General features: G+C 52.9%; 3 protein-coding genes across 4 annotated transcripts; 2 read left to right on the top strand and 1 right to left on the bottom strand.

The window, feature by feature from the left end:
• Window positions 1-15,920, top strand: LOC109748434 (protein NRT1/ PTR FAMILY 5.10). Of its 2 annotated transcripts, none has more exons than XM_020307460.4 (3): window positions 1-171; window positions 268-485; window positions 14,480-15,920. In XM_020307460.4, exons 1-3 carry the CDS (start codon window positions 87-89, stop codon window positions 15,764-15,766), a joined length of 1,590 nt encoding a protein of 529 aa, XP_020163049.1. In that variant the 5' UTR covers window positions 1-86; the 3' UTR covers window positions 15,767-15,920. The 2 variants fall into 2 exon arrangements, with proteins under 2 accessions (XP_020163049.1, XP_020163048.1); XM_020307459.4 differs by lacking the exons at window positions 1-171; window positions 268-485 and adding exons at window positions 7,333-7,585; window positions 7,693-7,910.
• LOC120963030 (retrovirus-related Pol polyprotein from transposon RE1) lies at window positions 9,198-11,791 on the top strand. Its single transcript, XM_040387303.3, has 2 exons — window positions 9,198-11,214; window positions 11,394-11,791. The coding sequence occupies exons 1-2, from the start codon at window positions 10,308-10,310 to the stop codon at window positions 11,420-11,422; spliced, it is 936 nt and encodes a 311-aa protein (XP_040243237.1). The 5' UTR covers window positions 9,198-10,307; the 3' UTR covers window positions 11,423-11,791.
• Window positions 15,921-16,321: 401 nt separating the features above from the next.
• On the bottom strand, window positions 16,322-19,622 carry LOC109748431 (amidophosphoribosyltransferase, chloroplastic). Its single transcript, XM_020307457.4, has one exon. It carries the CDS (start codon window positions 18,178-18,180, stop codon window positions 16,543-16,545), a length of 1,638 nt encoding a protein of 545 aa, XP_020163046.1. The 5' UTR covers window positions 18,181-19,622; the 3' UTR covers window positions 16,322-16,542.
• Between the last annotated feature and the right edge of the window lie 942 nt (window positions 19,623-20,564).

Raw genomic sequence — 20,564 nt, 5'->3', positions numbered from 1 at the left:
TCTTCAAGCCATCACATGTCAGCCAACCGCGCGCGTCCTCAGTCCTCACACACACACACACACACACAGCGCCCCGGCCGCTAGCGATGGCGCCAGACCTCGAGCCGCTCCTCCCCCGCGCCGGCCACCGCCCCGTCACCGGCGGCTGGAGGTCGGCCCTGTTCATAATCTGTAAGCCTGCCGCGATCTCGCTCTCCTATCTTGGCTTGCTCGGCTCGATTCGCTAATCAGGGGTGGGCGCTAACATGTTCTCCGCGGCGACTCAAGGGGTGGAGGTGGCGGAGCGGTTCGCGTACCACGGCATCTCGGCCAACCTCATCAGCTACCTCACCGGTCCGCTCGGGGAGAGCACGGCGGCGGCGGCGGCGGCCGTCAACGCGTGGTCGGGCGCCGCGTCCATGCTGCCGCTGCTCGGCGCTGCCGTGGCCGACTCGTGGCTGGGGCGGTACCGCACCATCGTCGCCTCCTCCGTGCTCTACATCACGGTCAGCTAACTCAGCACAACACCTCTGATTCGTTCGTCGATGTCGAACACAGCTTTTTCCTCTTGTTCAATCAACTTTTCTGTGGTTCTTTCGTACGATTAGATTTTTTTTTCTTTCGTACGGTTAGATTTTTCTTTCGTACTTAAAAAGGCATTCGCTGAGCAGTCCGCCAACACGCTACTGATCAGGAAGCTTGGAGTACTATCGATCCAACTTTCGGTCAAGTCAATTGTGCAAGCATGCTTAGCACAAATATGAGCAGGACCGTTAGCTGATCTTACAATATGACGAACATCAAAAAAATTGAAACTATCATAGAGCTCTTCAATTTCTAACAAGATAGGGGCCACGACTGAGCAAGAGTCATGGCAAGTGGTTCAGAGGTTGGCGACCTCCGAGCAGTCCGTCTCCACGATGACGTTTAAAAACCCCTCAAGCTTGCGACGTCACGCACTGCCATCGCCTCTACAATGAAGGGATCCGTGACTCCGGGGTATGGCTTGCTCCACGCCCCCAGAAATGAGTTGGAGTACCGGGCGACACCCCCAGCTCCTCCTTTGCCATCTTCTCTTTTGATTGCCGTATCAGTGTTGATTGTAGTAAAACCTGGGGGGAGGGGGGCCACCCATGTCCAGGCATGACTAGTGCAAGTTGCCGCAGCATCTCAAGGAGAGACAGCGCCTCCCTGGTACGTCGTACCGAACTCGCCGGATCCAGCTGATCCTCGCCATGAGTCAATATATTTCGCGAGTGCCAAATCGATCACATGACCAAAACTACCACTGCTCGGTCCCTGGAAGTAAATCGATCATCACATATAATGTCCTCGGGCCATGTTGCAGGATGGAGCCGTGGGAGCCTGAAATCGAACAACTGTTCTGCCTCTTCCCAGAACTGCTTCGCATGAGAACACTTCAAAAGTGCATGTTCGAGGTCCTCCTGTTCAGCCAAGCAAATCTTGCAAAGATTTCGTACGGTTAGATCGAACGATAGGAGTTTACTGGTTCAAGAAATCTCGCACGAGTGGCGCATGGAGCCGTATAGCACCAGGTTTTGTTTTATCAGTTTAGACGCAACTGGTTGAGAATATTATCGTTGACAGGGATGCTTCATCGTTTTGATCCGGTGGAAGCGGAGACACCACACACGTAGAACCACAGAAAATCATCACCTAAACCAGTCTTCGAAGAAAGAATACTGAGCTGAACCATGAAACTTATTTTCTGAGACCGTAGTGCTACTTTTTTCTTGAAACACATGATCATCGCCGGAGCTTTCCATGTCAAATTTAATCTTTAGCGCTTTAGCTCACCCATGGCCGCAAAAATATATTTATTGCGTCCTTTCCAATGAAGCAGTAGCGCGTAAAACTTCTTCTAAGGTGCACCCCCATGTTGCATAGCGTCCTAGTCTAATCAAGCGTTCCAAACTCCACGAGTGTGTTTGGTTGCCCACCCATGTACTACTTCCGTGCTGAATTGCTTGTCGTGGAAATGAATATATCTAGACATATTTTTAGTTTTAGATATCATTTCTATCCATCTACGACAAATAATTTGGAACGGAGGGAGTACTAGGTAGTACGGCATGCATCTTATCTGGGATTTTGCTTCCATGGTGGAGCAGGGTACCTGTGTTCCTGCATCATTTTCGAGCCTTTTCATCCGTGCCTCGCTTCTGCCTAATTGGGCTGAAACACGGCTCGGGTCTGTTCTGCACTTTATTTGGTACCTTGCATTACATTACTGGTTAATTTTTGTGTCTGCTGTATGGTCACCTGCATCTACACTTTCAGAGTAAGCAAATGCAAAGCACAATTGTTTGATTGTGTGAAATGTAATGAGATGTTCACTCATCCCTTTTAAATATGGTGACCTTATCACCCCTATGCATCACACTAACATGCACTTCAGGAGGACATCACATCATATTAACACCAACATGCACACTAAGAACACACAACACCACTAACACGAATAGGCACACTGTTAACACATCATATTAACATTTAATAGTACTAACATTAATTAACACGATGAAGTTTAATACGGTAGGGGCATCCCATGCCTTTGCACGGGTATTGTTCCTGATTCAAATATGGATAGTTTGCAACAAAAGCAATACATTGCTATGATCAGTGCACCGATCAAAGCAGCACATTGCTATAATCAGTGCACTGATCACTGACTGGTCATAGCAATGTGCATAGCTACATTGTGCACTGGTCATAACAATGTGCATTTCTATATTGTGCATTCATCAAAGGAACGTTGAGCCATGTTGTTTTGATGAGTGCACTCATCAAAGCAATGTCCAGTCCATTGCTTTGGTTAGTGCACTCGCTAGGCATGCACACATACTATGGTCCTAGCAATCCTAACAATCAGTCTACACATCAATGCACAGTGTAGGTAATTCTAGCAATCAGTGTAGACATGCACACGTAGTATGATCCTAGCAATCAGTCTAGACATGCACGTTGGTAGCAATGTGCAATCGAATCTGCACAATCTTCTTGAATCAGTTCACACTTAATTTAGACATGCATGTTGCTTCCAATGCACAATTGAATCTACACAATCTAATCAATCTGGAGTAATAACCGCCTAAAAAACTAACCGCTAAAATAAAATCAATTATGCACAACTGAATGTACTTGATTGTTGGCCGGAGGTGGAGCGGGAGTGGATGGTGCTGGAGCAAACCCCACGAGGTCGGCAGCATCCATGCCCCTGCCGCGGCTGGTGTTTCAGTAACTTCATCCAAACTCTCCGCCTTGCCGCGACCGACATCCCCACCGCAGCAGCCGAAGTACCGGTCGTCGCTGTCGAGGTGTACACACGGACCACTGAAAGATCGTGGATGTCGCCTAGAGGGGGGGGGGTGGATAGGCGCTTTTTTAAAAAGATTACGGTTTAGACTTGAACAAATGCAGAATAAACCTAGCGGTTAATTTGTCAAGCACAAAACCTACAACAACTAGGCTCACCTATGTGCACCAACAACTTATGCTAAGCAAGATAAACTACTAGGTGATAGCAAGATATATGACAAGAAACAATATGGCTATCACAAAGTAAAGTGCATAAGTAAAGAGTTCGGGTAAGAGATAACCGAGGCACACGGAGACGACGATGTATCCCGAAGTTCACACCCTTGCAGATGCTAATCTCCATTTGGAGCGGTGTGGAGGCACAACGCTCCCCAAGAAGCCACTAGGGCCACCGTAATCTCCTCACGCCCTCGCACAATGCAAGATGCCGTGATTCCACTAAGGGACCCTTGAGGGCGGTCACCGAACCCGTACAAATGGCAACCCTTGGGGGCGGTCACCGAACCCGTACACTTTGGCAACCCTTGGAGGCGGTCACCGGTACCCGTCAAATAGCTCGGGGCGATCTCCACAACCTAATTAGAGGCCCCGACGCTTGCCCGGAGCTTTACACCACAATGATTGAGCTCCGAACACCACCAACCATCTAGGGCGCCCAAGCACCCAAGAGGAATAAGCTCAAGGGTACCAAGCACCTAAGAGTAATAAACTTCTCAACTTGTAACTTCCACATATCACCGTGGAGAACTCAAACCGATGCACAAATGCAATGGCAAGGGCACACATAGTGCCCAAGTCCTTCTCTCTTAAATCCCACCAAAGCAACTAATGCTAGGGAGAAAAGTGAGAGGAGGAACAAGAAGGAGAACACCAAGAACTCCAAGATCTAGATCCAAGGGGTTCCCCTCACATAGAGGAGAAATTGATTGGTGGAAGTGTGGATCTAGATCTCCTCACTCTTTTCCCTCAAAAACTAGTAAGAATCCATGGAGGGATTGAGAGTTAGCAAGCTCAAAGAAGGTCAACAATGGGGGCAAAAACGAGCTCAAGAGATTGGGAACCATTGGGGAAGAAGACCCCCTTAAATAGGTCCCCACGAATCTGTCCGTTATGTGCAGAATAACATAGGAGCGGTACAACCGCTATGAGCACCGGTACAACCGGTAACAGGCAATAAGCGGTACAACCGGTCCACAACCGCACCACAACAGAAACTAATCCGGTGGTAGAGCGGTACATGACTGGTACAACCTTCGGACCAATTCTGGAGCGGTACAACCGCTCCAAACACCGGTTGTACCGGCCAACCGGTACAACCTCTCTATGTAAAACAGGTAATATCAAAACAGCCACAACTTTCACAAACGAGCTCCGAATTTGACGAAATCAAGTTTGTTGGAAAGCTAAAGATAAGAGCAAACACAATCTTGATATAAATATCAAGAAACAGCAATTGAGAAAATACCCAAAATAAAATGGTGAGAACCCTTTCTCAATTAAGACCGGTAAAACCTCCAACACCGAAAACGCAATAGAAGAAGCATGTGAACTTCGTTTTCGATGAACTCAAGCTTGTCAAGAAGATGACCATAAGCTCCAAATCTCATAAGGAGAAAACCAAACAAGAACCAAGAAAGATGATGCAAGGATGCAATGGTTTGAGCTCTCTACGAATGATACGATCAAGCTACGCATCGAGAGCCCCCCTTGATAGTACGGCAATCGATCCTATAACCCGGTCTCCCAACTACCACCATGAGACCGGTAAAATAGAAAACCTATCAAGGGCAAACCTTTGCCTTGCACATGGTCCTCTTGAGCTAGATGATGACGATCTTGACTCCCTCAAGTTGGACCACCTTTCTTGATTGCGTTGGCTCGATGAAGACTAGTTGATTGCTCCCCCATGCTCCACTATGGGTGAGCCACTCTTCCGCACATCTTCACAAGTCCATTGTCACCACTATGGACGGCAGGCTTCAAGCACTTGATCTCTTCGTGATGCTCCACTTGAACTTGCACACGGCAATCTTGATGACGATCACCACTTGATGTCATCCTCTCCATGGGTTGTATGATGTCTTCCTCTTGACACAAGCCCATGGACACATACCTAACCCTACATAGAACTCTCACATAGACCATGGGTTAGTACACAAAGCGTAATGGACAATGCTTACCATACCATGGGATCACTTGATCCCTCTTGGTACATCTTCTACGCTTTGTGGGTTGATCAACTTGATTCACTCCTGACGTAGTCTTGATCAACCTTGAATCTTTCCAGCTCTCCTTCATTTGGATGATGTCTTGAAGATAAACATGAATGATCACACAATCTTCTTCTTCAAGACATGTTTGCAATAAGATCAACACTCACATGACCAATCTTTGGATAATTTCTTAATAGCACCTTGGTCAACTCATAAACTCCTTGAAACCAACACATGGAATTCAAGAAATGCCTATGGACAAATCCTTCAAATATAACTCAATGCAACCATTAGTCCATAGAGAATGTCATCAATTATCAAAACCACACATGAGGGCACCGCATGTTCTTTCAATCTCCCCCATTTTGGTAATTGATGACAATCACTTTCAAGAGAGTTTATATAAGGAATTATGCATCACCATGCAATGCACAACCAATAATGCATGCGTATGAGATACAAATGCTTAGGAACAAAACCAAAGCAAGAAGAAGAAGAAATAACTCTCTAAACTTCTCCACAAAACTCTCTGAAATTTCCCCCCCATTGGCATCGATTGCCAAAATGAGCGAAATGCTTAGAAGGCCAATATAAATTGTGGTCCTCCATAAATTGTGTATTTCTCAACAAGAGAGTGGAATGCAATACACATATCCAAAGGTAAATATTTGGAGGAAGACAAACTATATTGAGGCCCAAAGATTGCAAAAGAATGATATGCCACAAAGACATAGCAAAGAGAGAAACAAGCAATCAAGCAATCAAAAGATACCAATGGTGATGGTGGCGGCGGCGGAGGTGGAGGAACGGCTCCTTGGCTGCTGGAGGACGCCGCCGGCTGTGGCTGCGAGTCGGCGGCCCGAGCCGCCACGGCTGCCTTCGATATTTTGGCGGGCCGACCCACACTTTCGGCCGAGTTTAGGCCGCGATTCGCCGGCCGTTTGCCTCCGCCTCGTGCCTTCGTCGCCTTCGTAGGAACAGCCGGCGCGGTGGCGACCGGCCGGGGCGGCGCGAATCCGGGGCGGCGGCATAGACGCGGCGGTGGAGGGCAAGTTCGCCGTGGCGGCGGCGACGTGGGTTAGCCCACCGGCTGCGGCGACAGCAAAGAAGGCAGCGGGGTCGTCAGCTTCGGCCATGCCAGCGGCGGAACGCAGGGGGGGCGGCGGACGGGCGGGTCGCGGCCGGGCGGTCGCGAGCGAGCAGGCAAATGAACTGGTGGTTGTTCGTTTCGCAGGCGGACGCGGTTTTACATTACTTGTATCTCGTGATGTAAGTTTTGCATCACAAAGATCTCAATTTTACATCTCCAGAAGGTGGTGATTGATTTTTTTACATATAGACCATCTGTTGAAGCAGCATTTTTTTGCTCTCGAAACTTTAAAAGTTGGTTATTTTTACGTACGGACCGTCTATTGGAGATGCTCTAATATTAGTTGATTCCGAGCAATTTTTTTGTGTATGAACACAAGATTTAGATTCTAAACACCGTAAACTCGTAAAATGAATAAATTGTACTCCCTCCGTCCCATAATGTAAGACGTTTTTTGACATTGCACTAGTGTGAAAAACGTCTTACATTATGAGACGGAGGGAGTATGTGACATCCAAACCACCTAAAATATTTTGAATTGGAACCTTATAAATTAAATTCATATTATATCCAAAATAGGTTGCAATTTAATTCAATGAAATGAACTCAATTCTTTTATTTCCTAAGATAATTCAGATTTGTTGGCGAAGTAGTCAATACTTCAATTCCAGCAAAAAACAATATATTAACATAAACTTTCTTGACCCATGAAGCCCATGTAACACGAGAAAGAAAATCACCAGGCGCGTCATCTCGTCCCCACCGCTAGTCGCTATGCATTAGAACACGACACCTCCTCAAGGTCTTCAAGCCACCACCTGTCAGCTAACCGCGCGCATCCTCCTCACACAGACACACACAGCGCCCCGGCCGCTACCCATGGCGCCAGACCTCGAGCCGCTGCTCCCCCGCGCCGGCCACCGCCCCGTCACCGGCGGCTGGAGGTCGGCCCTGTTCATAATCTGTAAGCCTGCCACGATCTCGCTCCCCCCCCTAGCTTTGCTTTCTCGGCTCAATTCGCTAACCAGGGGTGGGCGCTACATGTTCTCCGCGACTCCCCGGCGACTCAAGGGGTGGAGGTGGCGGAGCGGTTCGCGTACTACGGCATCTCGGCCAACCTCATCAGCTACCTCACCGGCCCGCTCGGGGAGAGCACGGCCGCCGCCGCCGCGGCCGTCAACGCGTGGTCGGGCGCCGCGTCGATGCTGCCGCTGCTCGGCGCCGCCGTCGCCGACTCGTGGCTCGGCCGGTACCACACCATCGTCGCCTCCTCCGTGCTCTACATCACGGTCAGCTAACCCAGCACAACACCTCTGACTAGTTCGTCGATGTCAAACACAACTTTTTTCTGTGGTTCTTCTGAGTTGGTACAGTTAGATCGAACGATAGGCGTTTACTGGTTCAAGAAATCTCGCACGAGTGGCGCATGGAACCGTATAGTACGTACCTTTTTTTTTGTTTTATCAGTTTAGACGCAACTGGTTGAGAATATTATCGTTGACAGGGATGCTTCATCGTTTTGATCCGGTGGAAGCGGAGGCACCACACGCGTAGTGCTCCCCACGTCGCTGTGCACATAAATCAGCTGAACCAGTCTTCGGAGAAAGAATACCGAGCTGAACTATATATAAACCTTTTTCTTTTCTGAGACCGTACTAGTACTTTTTTCTTGAAACACATGATCATCACCGGAGGTTTCCAGGATAAATTTAATCTCTAGCGCTTTAGCTCACGCCGAGCCGCAAAAATATATTTATGCGTCCTTTTAGGTGAAGCAGTAGCGCGCAAACTTTTTTAAAAGTGCACCCGGCCCCCGTGTTCCATAGCGGCCTAGCCTAATCAAGCGCTTCAAACTCCATGAGTGTTTGATCGTACCCGTGTACTCCCTCCGTCCTTCTGGATGCTTGTCGCGAAAATGGATATATCTAGATGTATTTTTAATTTTAAATACATTCATTTCTACGACAAGTAATTTAGGACGGAGGGAATACTAGGTAGTCCGGCCTGCATCTTATTTGGGACGGAGGGAGTACTAGGTACTAAGTAGTTCGGCATGCATGTTGCTTCCAGTGCACAATTGAATCTACACAATCTAATCAATTCGGGGTAGCAACCGCCTAAGAGAACTAACCGCTAAAATCAAATCAAATATGCACAACCGAATGTACTTGATTGTTGGCCGGAGGTGGAGCGAGTGTCATTGGAGGTGGAGCGGGAGTGGATGGTGCTGGAGCAAACCCCACGAGGTCGGCACCATCCACGCCCCTGCCGCGGCTGGTGTCTCAGGAACATCATCCAAACTCCCCGCCCTCAAAACCCCATAAAAGTCATTCAGTGGCCTAGACGGAGCCCCATGGAACCTCACCCAAATCTCATGCAGCGATAGACCCTCAGGCTCACGGCTAGACCACTCCTCGAATTCGAGAAAACATGTATTGTCTGGTACCTCACAAATACTAAACATCTTCCTTCCTTAGGAAGTCCACCTTAAAGACATTTTCTTCTATCAACACAAGAGTCCAACGAAACTCCGCCGAAACAAGTTTCTTAAGTTGCTGCAACACTTGCTCCTCCAAGAGAGAACCTCCTATTACACGCACAAGCCCAATCCTCGTGCTTTCAAGGAATCGCCTGCTTGAGTTGAAACACGAACACGGGTCTCGAAGAACATCAATTTAGAGCTACACGCCCATAAGTCGTAACCATGTTTTAAGCATCGTGAGAAGTAGACAACCATCAGTTTTATGACCCGGCTTCAAGCAATTATCACACAACTCGGCATTACTGTCGACTACAAAGTGACCAACCTCCCCACAACGGAAACAATTTTTTTTCTTTTTTCTCGCCACCTGTTAGACTTTGTATTGTAGCTCTACTGTGTAAAGCATACCTTATTGGTATTGGACTTGTATGTCATCATTATATATATGTGATAGGCCACCCTTTTGAGGGCTGAGCCAGTTCCCCCAAAACCTACGTTTTACATGGTATCGAGTCTAACCTAGGTCTTCCACCTCCACCCCACCCGCCGTCGCCGCCGCACCAAAACCCTAAACCCTAGGGCTGCCGCCGCCGGCGCCATGACCGCTTCCGCTTCGGGCGCCGCCAGCTCCGGGTCTATCCCCGCGACGCTTGCCGCCCTCCTCAACCTCCCATGCACCTCGGCCCCTGGCTCCGTCAGTGCCTCAATTCTTCGGCACCACCGCCGTCGGCTCCCTGTTTTCAGCGACGATCCCACCGTCACCGCCCGCGACGGCCTCAGCACCATTCGCGCCGCCGCCGCCCGCGATGGCCTCCTCTGGATCTCCTCGACACTCGCCGTCATCCCGGCGACCTCGGGGGAGACGCTGCCCGCGGAGCCACCCGCGGCCTCGCTCATGGCACCACCTGCGGCCGTGATCCCGATCGTCCCCGCGCCGTCACCCGCGGCATCGGTCGCGGTCGTGGATCCCGTCGCGGCTCCGCCGCCAATCGTCCCTGCTGCTGGCGCAATCACGCCCACCGGGCCGTTCCACTTCGACAACTTGATCGCCATCTGACTCACGCCGGACAACTACTTGTTCTGGCGCGCCAAGGTCCTACCGCTGCTACGCAGCCGGTCTCTCCTCGGGTTTGTTGATGGTTCGCTACCGTGTCCTCCGCAGGTCATCCCTACCGTCCACGGCCCGGCCATCAACCCGGACCGTATGTGGGTGAAGCATGACCAGGCGATCCTCTCTGCCATCCAGGGTTCCCTCGGCGACGGGGTCGCTGGCCTTTGTCTCTTCGCCGCCACCTCCATGGACGCCTGGACGACCCTGGAGCACGCCTTTGCCCAGGTCTCTACCTCCCGCTCGATGGCCTTTCGCAGCGAACTCGTCGACATCAAGAAGCTGGACTCCTCCGCTACGACCTACTTCAACAAGATGAAGGTGCTGGCAGACACGCTCACCTCTATTGGTCGGCCGCTTAGCGACGAGGAGTTCGCCGGCTTCGTCATCAAAGGCCTCGACGCCGACTACGACAATCTCGCCGAGGCCGTCCACAACGCCAAGCCAGCGATGCCTCCTCACGAGCTCTACTCACGCCTCCTATTCACCGAGCAACGCGTCGAGGCTTGTCGCTCCTCCGCCACCATCACCGCCCAGCGGGCGGCCTTCTGGGCCTCTTGTGGCCAGCGCCCACCTGCCCCGTCACCTGGCAAGGCAGCCCCGCCCCCTGCATCGACCCTGGGTGGGGGCCCTAACACTAGCGTGGTGTGCCAGCTATGTGGTCGTGAACGCCATGTCGCCTCCAAGTGTCACCGCCGCTTTCAGAGGAGCTTCCTTGGCATCGGCAACAACGGCAAGGGCAACGAGCGCCAGTTTGCCATGGCAGACTTTGGTCCTCCCGCTGCCGCCCCGGCTGCCCACATCGCTGTCGCCCCGTCTGCCCACATCACTGCCAAGGGCAAGGACCCGCGCGTCGAGCAGGGATACACACCATCCTACCATGTTGATCCAGCCTGGTACATGAACACCGGCGCCACAGATCACATGACGAACGAGCTCAACAAACTCTCCACCTACCAGCCCTACTACGGGCACGATCAGGTTCACACCGCCAATGGTGTAGGTATGCCCATCTCTCATATTGGCCAAGCATCTCTTTTAACTAGTCATCCCTCTAGGCAACTCCATCTTCGTAATGTTTTACGGGTACCCTCCGTAACTCGTAATCTTTTATCTGTCCCTAAGCTCACCCTTGATAATCATGTCCTATGTGAATTTCACCCTTTTAATCTTTTTGTTAAGGATCGAGCAACCCGGGACGTTCTGCTTAGTGGCCGGTTGAGCCAAGGCTTGTACCGTTTGGAGGATCCATCCGCCCCGTGCGTCTTCAGCGGTGTTCGTGTGTCGCCTTCCCAATGGCACTCTCGCTTTGGTCACCCCGCCACACCCATCGTTCGCCACATAATCCACCGTCATGAGCTGCCATTAGTGTCTAGCAATAAAGAGATGTCCGTGTGTGATGCCTGTCAGCAAGGCAAGAGTCATCAGCTACCTTTTGTTTCATCTACTAGAGAAGTAAAGAACCCTCTTGAAATTGTGTTTTCTGATGTGTGGGGTCCGGCACAAACATCTGTTAGTGGTCACAACTATTATGTCAGTTTTGTTGATGCCTATAGTCGCTTCACTTGGCTTTATCTTCTTAAGCGCAAGTCTGATGTGTTTGATATATTCATACAGTTTCAATTGCATGTTGAACGTCTACTCAAGCAAATTATCCATGTTCAATCAGATTGGGGGGGGGGACGAATATCGCAATCTCAACACCTTCTTTAATAAGCTTGGGATCTCTCATCGTTTATCATGCCCGCATACACATCAGCAGAATGGTGCTGTTGAGCGCAAACATCGCCATATAGTTGAGGCCGGCCTCACACTTCTTGCTCATGCTTCTGTACCCTTTCGTTTTTGGAGTGATGCTTTTGCTACCGCGTGTTTTCTCATTAACAGATTACCTACACGTGTTCTTAATATGAAAACTCCGATTGAGCTTCTCTTAGGTGAAACTCATGACTATACCTTTTTTAAGGTGTTCGGGTGTGCCTGCTGGCCTTATCTTCGTCCTTATAATGATCACAAACTTAAGTTTCGCTCCAAAAAGTGTGCGTTCTTAGGGTATAGTTCTCTCCATAAAGGCTACAAGTGTCTCCATGTCCCAACCAATCGAGTCTACATATCTCGGGATGTTGTTTTTGATGAGACCGTCTTCCCCTTTTCTGCCATGCCTCAGTCATCCACCACAACACCTTCTATGCATTCATCTCCTCTTATGCCTGGCCAATTTGAAGATGTTGCATATTCGCCTGTGTTGTTACCTAATCATGGTGCAGGAATTGGACGTGGAGCTCGCCTGGAACTCCTCCCTGACGGACCCGCTACGTCGCCTGTGGTGCACGTCGATCGGCCGGTGCATGCGACAGCCACCTGGATTTGTTGATCACACTCAGCCTCATCATCTCTGTCATCTGACGAAGGCCATATATGGACTGAAGCAGGCTCCCCGTGCCTGGCATGCTCGCCTGGCTTCAGCTCTACGCACTCATGGGTTCATTCCTTCGACGACTGATACTTCACTATTCTTGTTTCAGCGACCGAGTGTGACCATGTACCTCCTTGTGTATGTGGATGATATTGTCCTGGTGAGCTCATCCCCGACGGCTGCTGATGCTCTTGTGACTGCACTTGGTCGTGATTTTGCAGTTAAGGATTTGGGACAACTTCATTTCTTCCTGGGTATTGAGGTCGCTCATCAGTCTCGTGGCAGTTTGGCTCTCACCCAGAAGAAGTACTCTCTTGATCTCTTGCGCCGTGCTGGTATGCTCAAGTGCAAGCCATCGCCTACGCCCATGTCCTCCACTGACACCCTTTCTGCTGCTGATGGTGCTCTTCTCTCTCCTGAGGATGCTACTGAGTACAGGAGTATTGTTGGTGGCCTGCAGTATCTGACGATCACGCGGCCTGATCTCTCATTTGCGGTTAACAAGGTGTGCCAGTATCTTCATGCTCCCACTGATGTACACTGGTCTGCTGTGAAGCGCATACTGCGTTATGTGCGTCTCACTGTCTCCTTTGGTCTTCACCTGCGCCCCAGTTCCTCCGGAGTTCTTTCTGCATTCTCTGATGCTGATTGGGCTGGGTGTCCAGATGACAGGCGATCCACGGGGGGACATGTTGTGTTCTTGGGTCCTAATCTGATCGCCTGGAGTGCACGCAAGCAAGCCACTGTTTCCCGCAGCAGCACATAAGCTGAGTACAAGTCGGTTGCCAATGCAACTGCTGAACTTATATGGATTGAGTCCCTACTTCGAGAGCTAGGAGTTGCTCAGCCACATCCTTCGGTCCTTTGGTGTGACAACATTGGTGCTACGTTTCTATCGTCAAAACCGGTGTTCCATGCGCGGACTAAACACATTGAGATTGACTATCATTTTGTGAGGGAACGTGTTGCACAGAAGCTACTACAAGTCAGGTTTATCTCTTCAAAAGATCAACTTGCGGACATCTTCACCAAGCCTCTACCTTCTCCCATGTTTGAGGTCTGTAGGCGCAATCTCAACCTCCTAGATACTTCAGGAGTGAGTTGAGATTGAGGGAGGGTGTTAGACTTCGTATTGTAGCCCTATTATGTAAACCATACCTTATTGGTGTTGGACTTGTATGTCATCATTATATATATGTGATAGGCCACCCCTTTGAGGGTTGAGTCAGTTCCCCCAAAACCTACGTTTTACACCACCTCACTCGATTGGTCCACCTCGGAATTCTCTCTCCCTTTGTTCTGAACAATAGTCGAAGAAGCCACTCCCTCAAGCGGCACCGCGGCTAACGCTGACACTGCCGCAAGCGCCGCATCAGGCAGCAGAGCCACCGGCTGCCCCGCTGGCGAAACTGTCTGAATGTTGCAGAACAAGCAATTGCTGAACTGGTTGTGTAATGGGGAGAACGTATCTGGTGCATCAGGCCATTTGATGCTACCGGTGCACCAGGCCATTTGATGCTACTGGTGCACCGAACTTCCATAGCACATTTTTAAATGTATACAAATTCTAGGGAACTGGGCCATTTTGCTAACTTCATCCAGCACCCCATGATATCCTCCCATCTGCATCTGCCCATCATATTAAAAGATGGTTTCATAAAATTTGAGCACCCTCTGTACGCTCCATATGTTGAACGATGAAATTTGTGTGGCTATTTTGGAGAAATTGTACCCACACATGCAAAGTTCGTGTATGATTCATGCTTCAATAGTGGCCCAAAAGCTTATAAATTTGAACTATCACAAGGGTTGCTGGTTTCTATTCTTCTCAACCAAGCTGAAAAATCTGCAGGGGCTCGGGATGCTGGCGCTCTCGTCCATGTTCTCCTCACCGAGCGAACAATGCAAACTCACCGCGGACGGTCGGCAAGCATGCCCGCGCTCCTCCCTGCAGACGGCCTTCTTCTACGTCTCGCTCTACCTGGTGGCCATTGCGCAGAGCGGCCACAAGCCCTGCGTGCAGGCCTTCGGCGCCGACCAGTTCGATGCGACGGACCCCGCGGAGTCGCTGGCCCGGGGCTCCTTCTTCAACTGGTGGTACTTCGGGATCTGCGGCAGCGCGACGGTCACCATCGCGCTCATGAGCTACGTCCAGGACAACGTCAGCTGGGGCATTGGCTTCGGGGTGCCGTGCGTAGTCATGGTGCTGGCGCTCGCCGTCTTCTTGCTTGGCACCAAGACGTACCGGTTCTACGACAACTCAGGCGACGGCAAGGGCGCCGGCGTGTTCTCCCGTGTCGTGGAGGCCTTCAGGGCATCAAGAAAGAGGTCGCCAGAAGGTGGAGAGCACGGCCATGGCGACGGCGTGGAGAATGCTGCCATCGTGGAGGAGGTGAGGGGCTTGGCGAGGCTGTTCCCGATATGGGCGACGTGCCTGCTTTACGGCGTGGTGTTCGCTCAGCCGCCGACGCTGTTCACGAAGCAGGCGGCGACGATGGACCGGAGGGTCGGGTCGTCGGGGTTCCAGATACCGCCCGCGGCGCTGCAGTGCTTCATGGGCATCAGCATGATCACCTGCGTCGCGCTGTACGACCGCGTCCTGGTGCCCGTGGCGCGCAGGGTCTCCGGCGCCCCCTTGGGTATCACCATGCTCCAGCGGATCGGCACGGGCATGGTCCTGGCCGTGGCCGCGCTGGTGGTCGCCGCGCTGGTGGAGATGAGGCGGCTGAGCACCGCGGTGGACGCCGGCTTGGTGGACCTGCCCGACGCGGTGGTGCCCATGAGCCTGTGGTGGATCATGCCGCAGTACGTGCTCCTGGGCGCGGCGGATGTGTTCACCATGGTCGGCATGCAGGAGTTCTTCTACGACCAGATGCCCGGCGCGCTCAAGAGCCTCGGGCTCGCGCTCTACCTCAGCGTCCTCGGCGTCGGCAGCTTCATCAGCAGCTTCCTCATCTCGGCCATCGACGGCGCGACGAGGAGGGGCGGAGGGACGAGCTGGATCGCCGACAACCTCAACCGGGGTCATCTCGACTACTTCTATGTGCTCATCGCTGCGCTCACCGCGCTGGAGCTTCTTGCTTTCCTTTACTTCTCAGGTTCTTACGTTTACAAAAGAAAGGCTGTCAGTGTTCATTGACACATTGGCCGACGAATTATGTGTGGTAAGTTGTATGCTGGCAATTCCACTGTTCATGTGCTGATTCTGCCGGCAGCAATGTTTCGGTTTTACTTTTACTTTTTACTATTGCTATGAGCTTATTATACGGGAGCACAGACACACTTGAACACGGCATTGCTCCCCTTCTTCAGAGTTCGGACTAGCCAGTCTGAGAACATGGGCGCATAGCGATAACTGCAAGTACCGAAGCGTATAAAAAACTTGAGTGAACAAGATAGATTCATCCATCCTAAAATCTTGATTCTTGGGTTTTAGCACCAACTTTACAGTTCAAAGTCGTAGCTGAATATTCAGAAAAGTTTAGATGAGTCGTAGCTGAATATTCAGATTGTAGCTGAACTTTTTGAATATTCAGAAAAGTTCAGCAAAATATTCAGAAAAGTATGCTGAAAGTGTTCCACGTGCTTGCTTGGTAATTTAGATGCCTTTAACTGGGTGTTTCACAAAGTGGATTCAGTGATGGCAAACTTTGGCCACTCCTACAAAGTTATGCTTTCCCGGGGGTTCGAGAGGTTTAATCGAATGTCAACCATTGCAGCAACTTAACTTCTACACCAGGGATATAATTCATGACCAAATGATGTTGCAGGCATACAAAATTCGCAAGCCTACTCAGGTTTCATTCAAGCTCCGGCTCCCTGATTGATGATCTAAGAAAATTCGCAAGCAGAATAACGTTACAGCTGATGCAGAGGAGCTGGGCAGAGGCAGAGCAGAGCTCACCTGCTCACCGGTCACTCCTCGTCGAATTCGGCCGCCGGCTCGGGGAGCGTGGGCAGCACGGGGTACTTGCGCGAGAAGCAGGCGTCGCAGTAGTCGCCCGCCTCCTCGCCGTAGATGCCGTGCAGCTTGTCCAGCGAGAGGAAGGCGAGGGAGTCGCTGCCGATCTCCCGCCGCACGCCCTCCAGGTCCATCCGGTTCGAGATGAGCTCGCCGTCGCTCGGCGTGTCGATGCCGTACAGGCACGACCCCACCACCGGCGGGCTGGCGATGCGCATGTGCACCTCGCGCGCGCCGGCGTCGCGGAGCAGGCGCACGATCTTGCTCGACGTGGTGCCCCGGACCAGGGAGTCGTCCACCACCACCACGCTCTTGCCGCGGATCACGCCACGCACGGGCGCCAGCTTGAGCTTCACGGCCAGGTCGCGGATCGCCTGCGTCGGCTGGATGAAGCTGCGCCCGCTGTAGTGCCACCGGATCAGGCCCTGCTGGAACTCCAGCCCCGACTCCCGCGAGAAGCCGAGCGCGGCGTAGAAGCCCGAGTCGGGAACCGGGATGACCACGTCGGCGCCCGGCGCGGGGGACTCCTCCGCGAGGGCGCGGCCGAAGGCGGTGCGGCGCTCATGGACGTCGTGCGAGAAGACGACCGAGTTGGGGAGGGAGAAGTAGATGTGCTCGAAGACGCAGGCCCGGCGCGGGAGGCGCGGGACGAGGCAGGCCGAGGAGACGGACATGTCGCGGCGGTCGACCATGACCACCTCCCCGGGCTCCACCTCGCGCTCGTATGCGGCGTCGATGAGGTCCAGCGCGCAGGTCTCGGACGCGAAGGCCACGGCGCCGTTGGGGAGGCGGCCGAGCACCAGCGGGCGGAACCCGTGCGGGTCGCGCACGGCGAACAGCTTGTCGGCCGTGAGGAAGAGCAGCGAGTAGGCCCCCGCGAGGCGCTCGCAGGCGTCGCAGATGCGCGCCAGCAGCGGCCGCGAGAGCGACGTGGAGATGAGGTGGAGGATGACCTCCGTGTCGGAGGTGGTGTTGAAGATGGAGCCCCGCGCCTCCAGCTTGCTCCGCAGCGCCTGGTAGTTGACGAGGTTGCCGTTGTGCGCCACGGCCACCTGCCCGAACCTGTAGCCCGCCAGGAACGGCTGCACGTTCCGCAGGGACGCGGCGGCGCCGGCGGTGGAGTAGCGCACGTGCCCGATGGCGGCGGGTCCGGGCAGCGAGGCGAGCCTGGACGGGTCGCCGAAGACGTCGGCGACGAGCCCCAGCCCGGTCACGGACTTGAGCTTGCCGTCGCCCCCGGCGGCGACGATCCCGGCGCCCTCCTCCCCGCGGTGCTGCAGCTTCTGCAGGCCCAGGTAGCAGAGCGAGGAGGCGTCCGGGTGGCCCACGACCCCCACCAGGCCGCACTCCTCGCGCGGGTGGTCGTCGGATTCGTCGTCCGCCCCGTAGGAGAACGGGGTCACGCGGTCCGGCAGGAGCGCCGCCCCGGCTGGCGGCGAAAGGCGGCGGCGCAGAGCGAGAGGGGACGGATTGGGGGCGTACCTGAGTCGCTGCTGCTGGTGTTGGTTGTGGCGCTTGGAGGCGGAGGTGGTGTGGTGGGGATGGAGGAGGCGCGACGTGGACGGGGCGGTGGCGGCGGCGGCCATTCCCATTCTTGGACGGCTGATTGGGGAGGGGATTGCTGGCGGCGGCGGCGGCGGCGAGGGCTTTGGGGGGATGCCCCTCCGAGTGCGGGTCAAGGGGCGGGATTTTAAAGAGGTTTTTGGTCGGCTCTTGTCCGCCGTAGGATGCGATGTACCGTCGGTAGTACCGTACGTTGTACAAACCTGATACGGTGATGGTACCTCCGTGCTTTCAGGCAGAGATACTGAGTGGTGGGGCCACCAACGAGCCGACTGAGGTGTCGACTATCGAGCACTCGAGAGCGTTGGAGTTGGACCAGTGAAGCAATCGCGGGTCAAGTGGCGCCGTATGGTCCATTTTCTAATTCATCCACTTTGAGGACCAAGTTTTTCTTTTCTTTTAGAGAATAAATACACCACTCTTTATTCAACACAAAATATTGTTAAAGAGAGTTTTTCAGATGCAACCCGGAGTTACATTGCGCAAAATAGAATCACTGGAAGAAAATCACAAATGCATATATGAGCCGCCCACATTCGACAAATGGCTAACAATGACTAAAGAACAAGACAAAAAATTGCTCGTCAAAATCTTGATGTCGGTGACTACTACGAACAGTCAGTCGTTTGAGAGAGAACTCTCTGGACAACGGAAAGACAGTCTCAAGTGAAGGAGTTGACCTTATGAAAACCTTCTTGACGCCACTTAAAAAAACCTTCTTGACGAGTGAGAGCAACGACATGTCGAAGCGCTAGTGCCTCGGCTAGTTCTGGGATGGTAACCTCCTGAATGCGCTCTGTCCCTTGACCCCTCTCATCCGTCGCGCATTCTGAAATAATGCATCATCAACATTTACGAACGTTGTGTCTATTGACGAGGGAACCCATCAAGACACCGAAGGGTTTTGGTTGACATGCATATTAGCTTCGACGGTTTTAAAGCAGTTCTACACAATCAAATCCATATAAGCAATACTTTTTTCAGCCACATGACGAGGATGCAGGATCACACCATTGTTCGTGACATCATTTCTCTCCTCCCAAATGTGACAAATAGTAACCACCAAAGCAGTTGCTTCAACGGGTGTATATCTCTGAATAAAATCAAAGACCTGCTGCTTGATGTTTAAAAAACTCTTGCGGCCCAAATGGACATGGTACCTCTGTTTTCTCCGGCCTCGTCATGGTCCTGCGAGACTGGTCTGTTAGCTTCCTCGTGATCAAAGAACGATAGTGTCGTGGTGGGCGGAAGGCAGATGCCAAAGGATGGCTAAAGAGAGGGAGATGCTCGAGGGCAACGGTGGGCTCCAGAGGCCAGGTCGGCATGAGCGAGCCCGGGACGCAAGACATACCCAGGTTCGGGGCTCTCCGGAGAGATAACACCCCTAGTCCTGCCGAGAGTGGTTTATATGTATCAGTACAGAGTTGTTCCTAGAGCTGTTTGGGGGAGGAAGGAAGACGGACCAAGGCTTAGGCTGCTCCTTCTCCTTGTGTATGTGTGTTCATTGGGTGGATCGAATGTGCGTATGCGTGCCCGTGCACATGGAGGGCTCCTGGGGGGTTTTATAGGTCAACCCCCCAGGGTTACCATGGAAAGCTACAAAGCCATGGGACCGGGATGTCAGCGCCTGGGAAGCCGGTGCTGGGACCCGCCGGGTGCCAGGATTCGCCGGGTTCTCCGGGCGTGGGCCCGATGCGCCAGAGGGCACTGTCCTCCGTCTTGTCCTGCGTCACGGAGTAGTTGGGCCGGCTCGGCTACAGTGGCGCCTCGCCTGGTCGCCATCGGCTTGCGTCAGCAGGACGAGGGGCGCACTGTTGCCATGCCGGCCTTGGTCAGAGGAGTAGGTGGGCCATTGTAGCCACGCTCCTGCCAGTCAGCGGGGTTGGTGGACCTCTGTGGCCATGCTCATCTCTTCTACGGGGACTTGTTCCGTCATACGCCTTGGATGGGACGGGAGCTGACCCATGGCCGGGTTGAGGAAGACGCTATGAGGGCGCTGGCTTGTTGGAGAAGTCTTGGTTTGTCGAGCTCGGCCGGCATGCGCTAGGAGGCCGGGCCGTGTTGCGGTTTCGGCCGGGTTGAGGGACTTGGCCGGGTTGAGGAACCCGGCCAAGTGCGAGCCGGATTGAGGGGCGATGCCAGCCCCGATGTTTTTGAAAAAGGATTCGGATTCCGTTGCCTGCCCGGGGTTCATCCCCCATAGTAGTCCCCGAAGCTGTGAAGGCTCGCCGGCTTCAAGCAGGGGGCCTTCACAGTTTCAGCCCCTCAGAAGGCGGACGGTGTTGATGAAGCTTGCGACCGCCGGGTCCGGCAACACCCAGTGTGTGCCAGCTTCCGGAAGCCGGATCGCGGCATCCCGGCATGGACGGGAAACCGAGGAGTTCGCCGAATCTTGAAGGCGAGGGACGTGATC

This window comes from Aegilops tauschii, chromosome 1, assembly GCF_002575655.3.
Source record: "Aegilops tauschii subsp. strangulata cultivar AL8/78 chromosome 1, Aet v6.0, whole genome shotgun sequence".
In the NCBI taxonomy this organism is placed as follows: Eukaryota; Viridiplantae; Streptophyta; class Magnoliopsida; order Poales; family Poaceae; genus Aegilops; species Aegilops tauschii.
Note: the sequence above shows the minus strand (reverse complement) of the source record. Positions and strands in the feature narration are given on the sequence as shown.

Bases quoted from the DNA above. Each gene is read 5' to 3' on its own strand.
- LOC109748434 (XM_020307460.4), top strand. From the start codon at position 87: ATGGCGCCAGACCTCGAGCCGCTCCTCCCCCGCGCCGGCCACCGCCCC. The intron at 172-267 runs GTAAGCCTGCCG...CGGCGACTCAAG, and splicing joins GTCGGCCCTGTTCATAATCT to GGGTGGAGGTGGCGGAGCGG. The intron at 486-14,479 runs GTCAGCTAACTC...AAAAATCTGCAG, and splicing joins CCTCCGTGCTCTACATCACG to GGGCTCGGGATGCTGGCGCT.
- LOC120963030 (XM_040387303.3), top strand. From the start codon at position 10,308: ATGTGGGTGAAGCATGACCAGGCGATCCTCTCTGCCATCCAGGGTTCC. The intron at 11,215-11,393 runs GTATGCCCATCT...CTTTTTGTTAAG, and splicing joins TCACACCGCCAATGGTGTAG to GATCGAGCAACCCGGGACGT.
- LOC109748431 (XM_020307457.4), bottom strand. From the start codon at position 18,180: ATGGGAATGGCCGCCGCCGCCACCGCCCCGTCCACGTCGCGCCTCCTC.